General features: G+C 48.7%; 1 protein-coding gene across 1 annotated transcript; it reads left to right on the top strand.

Annotated features, from left to right (window-relative positions):
- The first annotated feature begins 1,290 nt into the window (after positions 1–1,290).
- Positions 1,291–8,350, top strand: TACR2 (tachykinin receptor 2). The gene is made up of 5 exons (XM_042818439.1): positions 1,291–2,174; positions 5,131–5,325; positions 6,528–6,684; positions 7,105–7,301; positions 7,605–8,350. The coding sequence occupies exons 1-5, from the start codon at positions 1,771–1,773 to the stop codon at positions 7,798–7,800; spliced, it is 1,149 nt and encodes a 382-aa protein (XP_042674373.1). The 5' UTR covers positions 1,291–1,770; the 3' UTR covers positions 7,801–8,350.
- The last annotated feature ends 573 nt before the right edge of the window (positions 8,351–8,923 follow it).

Below are 8,923 nucleotides of genomic sequence, written 5' to 3' on the forward strand. Positions count from 1 at the left end.
TTTGCCTCAACACGAAAACAACACCTTTCTGGACACAACTAATAGAGCAGTAAATGGCCTTCCTCTCAAAGCTGAGGCCAACACGCAGTACAGTGAAAGCCTCCACCACCTCTCTGTGTTATCGTTCCAAAACGCAAAATGTACCTTGTTCACGCTCATTGACCTTCCAGCCCCACATCTTTTGTTTGCATCTCTCACCCTTTGCTCAACCCTCTACCGCGCCAATAGAAAAAGCAACAACGGCAGCAGCCAAACCCAACCCCTGCCTTAGGTTGCCCCTTTCCCTGCTGTGTCCTCAGCAACATTGCAGGAACAGATTTTGCTCATGGCCACGGGCAAGTGTGAATTCTCAAGGAACTTGCAGCTGCCTTTGCAAAAATCACTCCAGTTTGGAAGTGAAAAGGCCAAGAGTGCATGCTCCCAGCCAGCCGGGTGCCAGCCTTGTCGCAGCAATGCCAGCCGGCGAGTAAGGACGATGATTGGAAGTGAGCGCAAATCCCTGGTGACAGCACGACATACATGAGACACATTCTGCTTCCAACAGAGCAGGCATGAGCTGTTGCCAAACAGCCTTTGAAACCTCAGCCTTGCCGTGCTGCTTGTATTTATTTAGTTTGCTCCAGCTCTGACAGTGAGCAGAGCTGTGCTCACTCAGCCCAGGCTTCTCACACACTTTTCTGCACCAGATGGAAGTGGGGCTGAATTTTCAGTAGCTGAAGGGAGATTTCTTCAGAGGGACTCTGAGAACCAGCATCCCCCCTAAGCCGTACCAGAAGACACAGCTCAGATCTGGCTGTGGCAATAGGCACTGGCAATCCTTCATGCACCAACAGGACATGCTGCTTCCATTTGCATACATTAAATCATACTCCATCTATTAAACATTGATGGCTGAGTCATGTTGCATTGCACAGTCACCATTCAGTGAAACGTATCAAAATGCTGATAAGCTGACAGATAGCTGCAGAGGGCAACTTGCTCAACTCTCGTTGAGGATCATTTCCTTCTTGCTGCAGGAGTTCCCACATAGGCCCTGGATATACAGGGACCACAGCAATGCAGCCACCCCTTGGTCTCAGCCTTCAAATGCTGATACAGCAGCACTTCCATTTCAGAGTTTATTCCCAAATAAACGGAGGGAGGAAAGGAACTTTAAGCACCACTTTGCTGCGTTTCATTTGATGCCAACTTGGTTGTTTAGCTTTTGCCTGTGAGACTCCACCTCCTTTCCGAATCCCCTTAAACCACATACAACATCTGTCCCAGTGCAGCTCCTGCCCAGCACACCAGCAGAGCCGCGTCCCCGCGGTGCTGCAGAGCAGTTGGGCACCCGGTGCCTCCAAAAACCACCACCACACAATGGGATTCCCATTGGATTGGAAGGATTTGTGGCTTGATACATCTATCAATATCTTCTTGTCCCTCCAATAATCTAAAGGAAGAGATTGCCTGGCACCAACTTCGGAAACATCCCTCTTCCTATTTTAAAGGAAAAAGGAGCGCAAGTGGGAAGAGTTCTTCTCTTGGTTTCGCTCTCCGCATGCAAGTTACAATGCCAGGCAGGGAGGAGGGCCTCTCTATCGATCATCTTCTCCTGGCACTCTGCTGCCTCACTCAGAAAACAAGAGGAGAGGACACGAGACACCTCATCCCAAAGTGTTTTTAACGGCCCTTGAACCATTGGATTGAGGATTCGTAACACCAACATTTACTGCAAGAAAGCACACAGATGCCAGATGATTGTGTTTTGTGCTTAGCTGGAAAGAAAAGATGAGCACCTTTCCCATTTCAAACGCCAGCAACATTTCGCAGGTCGACTACCTTGAGGACGATGACAACTGGACAGCAGTCACCCAATTCACCCAGCCTGGATGGCAGATCGCCCTGTGGGCCATCACCTATTCCTTCATCGTTATCGCCTCCATCATCGGCAATGTCACCGTCATCTGGATTATCCTGGCGCACAGAAGGATGAGGACTGCCACCAACTACTTCATTGTTAATTTGGCCCTTTCGGATTTGCTGATGTCTGCTTTCAATACCATCTTCAATTTTATCTACGCCAGCCACAACGTCTGGTATTTTGGTGAGGAATTCTGCAGGTTTCAGAACTGGTTCCCCATCACCGCAATGTTTGTGAGCATTTACTCCATGACGGCAGTGGCGGCAGAGAGGTAAGAGGCAAAGGGGCAAGATCTGAAAAGCCTTCCCTGAGTTATAGACCATGATTGCAATGCTTTGTGCGATCGGCCCCCACCTACCGTGTCAGGTGCCTTATCTGAAGAGTGGGGTGAGCGCTAGGCAAGTAGGCTATGGGGTTACAAGCTAGTCCTGGCATGAAAGTGTGCTCTTCTGGCTTATCTCCACCCTGAGTCTATAACAAGTAGAAGTGGCTGCAATTTTATTGTTCCCATGTTACTGGTCATAAAATGTTCCTTCGTCATCGTGTTATCTTGTTCTTTCTTTTCAAACCACGAGGAGCCATCCCTGGGATGGAGCTGAAGCAATAGGAACACACTGTGGGATGCTGAAAACATTGTAAACTTCAGTCCCACTTGCTAGCCCAGTGCACTGGCAAACCCCCAGCAACAGTAGGAAGCAGATCAGGGACGGCGGTTGGTTGCAGCAGATCACAAGAATGGCACATTCCAAGAGGGAGGGAAGTAATCACAGTGATTTTGTTTGACTTCTGAGGTAATTGGCATTTTCATAATACTCTTTACATCTGCCAAGCCTCTTTACTCGAGCTTAACTTCGGGCACTCACTGTGTTTACACCTCATTGGTAAGCAGTGTGACGCTGTTTTTCTTTTTACTAGAAAGTGGTCAGAAGTCCATGGGAATTTCCTGCCCTGCAGGCAGTCAGTGAGGGCATGGAGCAGCCGAGCACCCTTCGGGACTCTCTGCCCTCCTTCCTTCCGTCCTTCCGCCCTCCCTCTGTTCATTCTGCTGGCCGCCTGACTCCGGGAACCTTTTTGGCAGAGGCCTGTACCCAGGCATCCAGAAATACTGCTGCTTCCTTATTGAGCACTCCTGTTGACCCCACATTCCCCTCTGATTTCCTGTTTCTTATCAAGCGTGCATATCTGCAGAAGCTCTTCCAGGGAGATGGTCCCTCTGGAGCCCCCCCGAGAAGCCCTACTCTGTGACTCATTGGGGTGAGCCCATCGCTCCCGCCCTGCTCAGGGCTGGGCTTGCCCCACGCCCCCAGCAGCAGGAAGCAGGAGACGGGCGCATCGCAGCAGATAAACAAACCAGCTGGCAAGAGAAGGCCTTGCCCTGCGTGCGTGACGCCCAGAAACCGGCCCTGCAGCTTGCCAAGTACGGGGCAGCGGCTGCCGTAGCGGCTGGAAGGGTTGGTAATAAGCATGGGGATGAGTGATGTGTTGATCGCCCTGCAGATGAAAGCAAGGCTGTATTTAGATGCAACAGCAGCTCCTTCTGAGACTCCGATACTCTTTTGCTTTTCCTGGCTTGAAATCAAGGGCTGTCAGTAACAGCTGTTTCATACACACAGTCTGCTAAATGGGGTTGAAATAACCCCATTTCGGCCTGTCCCCTCGGCTTCCCGCTCTCATTGTTAGGGACATTCGATGGAAGTATCTGTACAGCCAAAATCTCCCTGGTCACACGGCAAGGATCAGAAAGAAAACTTGGCATCTCCCCACAAACCATATTTAGCTATTCTCGCTTACCCTTAAAATAGATCCTGACACGGCCTCCTGGAAACTCACAGCTTGCATTTATTGTTATGAGAACTCACGTCCTCTTCGGCTCCATTGCTTAGGTTTAACAGAACACTGTCTTTAGAACCTGTTTATTGTAAGAAAGGGGGACGAAAGTGTTTGAATCCATTTGTCATCACTGCCTGCATGGACAGTCACGGCTTCAATTGCTCACATCCACATCCTGGGATGTCCCGTGGACGGGGGTATAAGCAGGGGGCAAAGGCAGATCTGCACAGCAAGAGGAGAGAGGAAAGCACAGTGATACTTTGGGTTCCTGCAGCACGGGCTGCTGGTCAGGCAGCTCCAGCAGCACAGCAGTCGTACCTGGCACCCACTGGTGCTGCAGATCATGGGTTTAGGAAACTCTTTGGAGAATATTGCCATGTCATGCTTCCCTGAGCAGGTTTGAGCATTGTGTAACACTGCCTGCGATGAGCTAAGGAAATGCAAGGTGACACAAACATTTTATAGCTAAAAAAGGCTCTGCTGTGTGCAGCTCTGGCTTGTTGACCGTGCTGCAGCAGTGTCAGCGGAGCTCCCTCTCAGCAGCTCAGCCAACAGACAGCACAGGATCCACAGATTTCCACCAGAGGCCATTGGCATTTTCCACTCTATTTTGCCTTTGTAACAACTGTGACAAAGACTGTGGAAAGCATGACAAGAAATGCATAATTGATTATGTATTCATTATGATCACATGCGTTTCTGCTTGGGGAACTTAAAACCAGGCAGAGAAGTAACCCAATAGTCAGATGTGGCATGAGGGCCCTGAGCAGGTGTGGGGCAGAAGCGGCAGCCCGTCCCTTAAATCACAAGGACTCCGGCTTTGGCAGGCAGAGGTGAATGGCACGACAGTTTCCCACTGCTAAGAATCAGTGGGAAAAAAATGCAAAGTAAAGGATATTGAGGCTCCAATCTGCTGTCTTCATGATAGCCGGTATCAAATGATATGGACACAGTGGGAACAGCGTGTTTAGGTCTTTTTGCTCAAGGAGGGAAGAAAAGTAGCACGTAACTCCAAACAAACACAAACAGTTCACAGCACCAAAGTTTAGACCAAATATACAAAGCATTTTAAAAAATAATTAAAAATAAAACTAGCAAAAAAAAAAAAACAACCCATAATTCAAAGCAAGAGAAATACTTGAGAAGTATCATCTGCAAACAGACAGCATAGGTGGTGCTTCCTCCTTGCACCAGAGGTATCCATCCATCCAAATGGGACTAACATCCTACCTTAAGACTTGCAGTCATCCCCTTCAGAATGGACTTAGCTCTTGGAGCCTACCAGAATAGCTCTGCAAATAAGGCCCACCATATCGTTGGGTGAATTTTTACACTTGTTGTATTTGTTGCAAAGTTTACCAATGCAACCATAAATGTCTTACCCTTTTTTCTTGCAGGTATGTGGCAATAATTCATCCCTTCAAGCCCAGGCTTTCTGCTGGAAACACCAGGGTCATCATTGGGATAATCTGGCTGGTGGCCTTTGGGCTCGCCTTCCCACAGTGCTTCTACGCTGAGATCATGATGGACAATGGGACAACAAAGTGCATCGTCGTCTGGCCAGATGACATTGGGTCAAAGCACCAGCTCACGTAAGAGAGAGAAGAAAACTCACCATTTCTACAAAAAGTTACCAAACTAATTTCACGTCTGAGCTGTTGGCTGCAGACAGTACTGGGGGAGAGGGCTGAGGGAGGGGGAGATATGGAAGAACCACATAGTGAGGGAAAACAGGTTTGGGGCAGCCCATCCAAGCTTAGTCAGCTGAGGGAACAGCTGCCATGTGACCATGTTCATAGTAAGAAAGGGTGACACGCAGTCCTGCCCTGCTTTGCAAAGTGGCTGTAGGAGCTTGGCACTCTGGACACCTCCTGTGGCTGCTCACTGCCTCTGTAATTGATTGTCACACAATTATGTGCCAAGTTCCAGGAGCTCTGTGTGATCTGCAGCCTGTCCAGCATCATAAATCTTTGTGCATCTGCTAGCTCACTTCTCCCATGCAGCCTCAGACCTGAAGGATGGGGAGGCAGAGCTACAGGAGGCGGGCAACAGAGCAACCATCCCAAGGAGCAAACAACAGCAAGCAGCCTGATACCGATCCCTGTGGTTCTCTGCAGAACAGCTGAGCCTGGTTCCTAACGCAATGAGGAGTTACATGGTGTTGTCACGCAGAGAAAAAGCACGCATACCCAGCCTTGTGCAGGCAGTGCCAGCAACATGTGCCAGGGCCCTCCTTCCTAATCCCAGTTTTCACACTGTTTATGTTAATTTGACAGCCACTGTAATTGAATGAGCAGGTTGTTCCCTCCCCATAAATGGTGCTTGCTTAAAATAGTCAAACCCAAGCAGAGGAGCTGTGGGGTAACAGGGAGGGCCAGAGCTCACATACAGCCGAGGACGGTAGCAGCACTTTCATCTGGAACAGAAATGGAGCAGTGTGCCGGTGAGAAATGCTTTCAATACACCGCTCTCCTGCTGTAGCCCAGCAGTGGTCTATCCCACCACAAGAGAGATGAGCCTTTGCTGGAGTCACCATCCCTGGTGTTGCAGAGTCATGGAGATGTGGCACTGAGGGACATGGGCAGTAGGCAGATGGGGGTAGGCTGGGTGAGAGCAGAGGGCTTCTCCAACCTCATGATTCCTTGATTCTGTTCACAGAAGCCCCTGTAATGATGTTGGTAGGCAAAATTTCTTGATGATGCTTTGGCACTGAAGTTGATGGGAGCCAGACAACTTCTGGAGATCCCTTCAGGAGACACACTGATATGGAAATGTGCTTGTTTTTCTTTTTCAGGTATCACATTGCCGTGATCGTGTTGATTTATTTACTGCCTTTAATGGTGATGTTTGTTACATACAGCATTATAGGAATTACGCTGTGGAGCAGTGCGGTTCCAGGCAACCACGTTAATCGAGTCCGATACAAACATCAAGTTAACGCCAAAAAAAAGGTCAGAAGTGAGACTCAAAAATGAGTACCTTCAGCACAGCAGCCCTTCTGGCTCCTGCTTCAGTTAGAGCTTGCATTTGATATAAAATCTTGTGGGATCTCTGGGCACCAAAGTTTGATGGACTGTATCTTAGGCCAAGGGGACCCAGTGAGCAGGGTAAAAGCAACGTTCTTCACACCCCAGCCAGAGTCCAAAGAAGGCAGCTCACATCAGTGGCTGCCCGGCAGAACTCCATGCCTGGTGAATCCACATGCCTCCCATTTCCTCTATCGGGACTGGTTTCCTTGCCCAAACAGCCCATACACAGTACTTCAGGGGGGCAAAACAGGCCTAGAACAGTAGCAGAGTTTTGTATATCCCAGCAAAATCAGCCAGACAGAGGCCCAGGATTAATGTACACTTCTTGTTTCTTTTCCCCAGTTTGTGAAGACCATGGTGGTGGTTGTGATCATTTTTGCTGTCTGCTGGTTGCCCTATCACATATACTTCATCCTGGGGAGTTTTAAGGAAGACATCTACCAGCAGAAGTACATTCAGCAGGTTTATCTAACCATCTTTCTGCTTGCCATGAGCTCAACAATGTACAACCCTATCATCTACTGTTGTCTCAACCAAAGGTGAGTAGCATGCCTTAATAGGAGGGATGAATCTGCAACCCCTTCAATACATCTGCTGGCCCAGCACCAAGCTGATTCAGTCGCTTGCCCACACCTGAACCCCCAGCATAGGCATGATGCTCATGTGGGTCTGCACACCCCTAGCAGCATCAGCCCAGTTTCACTGAGACACCACCAACAAAACGCCCAACCCTAGAGCGGAACCTTTTATTTCCATGGTGACTCAGGAGTAGAATCAAAATGCACGTTTGCTCTTTTGATTGAAAAGGTCTTTGCATTTATTTTCTTCTCTTATGCTTACAGGTTTCGTTCTGGTTTCAAATTAGCCTTCCGGTGGTGTCCATGCATAAAAGCAACTGAGAAAGACAAGCTTAAGCTCACGGCCCCATCTCTCTGTCAGTCAACCCGCAGAAAGGCAAGAAGATCAAGTTCCAACACTGAAACTCAATTCAATGAGAAAGAGAAGACATCACTTACCCTCACCCAGCAAACCCTTTGATTTCTTCTGAAAAGCCTTTCTGGAATTATGCTGAATTCTGGGGTTTTCAGCCCTGCCACTTCCACTCTCACCAATTAGAAGTGAGAAACAGTTCCCTAAAGAGTTATCTTTGCATGGATTTCTGTAAGCTTGTACCAAAATATGATGTAATTTTCCTGTTAAACTGTGCTCAGGTGACTCCTCCACCTTCACCTCCTTCATTGTGGCACCCAGTTGGGGACTCTCCTCTGAAGAGTCACAGACAGGGTTGGTTGAGCCTGTGATCTCCTATCCTTAAGGAAGGTGCTCAGCAATACCTGCTGAGGGCAGCTCCTTAGCCCCCACATTAAGCAGCACATGGTGTGATACATAGGTGTGCAATAGCCTTGGCATTTCTGAGCTTTGTACTCTGAGGCTGCCTGTACCACAACCTCAGCAGCCCTGTCAGGTCCCCATCACAGAAGCCCCTTTGTTTTCCCCTTCTAGACTTACCCATTTCTGTCATCACTGTTCTTCCCTCGTCAGATACTAAAATAAAGGCTGAAATGTGTCATCTTCAAAGCCTGAGATACGCGCACCTATGCAAAACAGAAGCTGAAATACAAAAGTGATATATAATGTGACACAGCATTTTATACCAGGTTGATAAGTAGCACCTTGCAATCCCCTTCACCCTTCATGATAGGTTTGCATGTAGCGTTACAGAGCCACACCTTGGCATGCAGGAAGATCCTACAATGTCAACAAGATCCAATTATTTCAAATACGGGGTCTAGAGGTTGTGCGGACTCATGCTGCAGGGAAGCAAACACCTCCCCAGTGAGCTCACTATTTTGTTCTCACAAGCCAAACCTCTCTCACATGCAGCAGTCCCTGAGGACTTCTATTCTCTAAGGGTAAGAAGCAGTTTGGAAATGGAAGCCCCGCCAGTTCCCGCTGCTTCCACCTGTGGTAGGTGGTTGCTATGAGCTGCATCCAACTAACAAAATCCAACAAAACCTGTGCCCTCACCTCCAAAACTCAGTCACCCTAAGATCAGGGTGCTGTCAGCTCTGTGCCTCTGCTGAGCTATGAGGGGGAGCACCAGGCACAGAGGCCTGCACGACAAGCACCCTGTTGGAACAAACACACACACACAAAGGCA

The sequence above is a fragment of the Centrocercus urophasianus genome, unplaced genomic scaffold (genome assembly GCF_019232065.1).
Source record: "Centrocercus urophasianus isolate 14NV4802_14NV808 unplaced genomic scaffold, USGS_Curo_1.0 seq_17, whole genome shotgun sequence".
Classification (NCBI taxonomy): domain Eukaryota; kingdom Metazoa; phylum Chordata; class Aves; order Galliformes; family Phasianidae; genus Centrocercus; species Centrocercus urophasianus.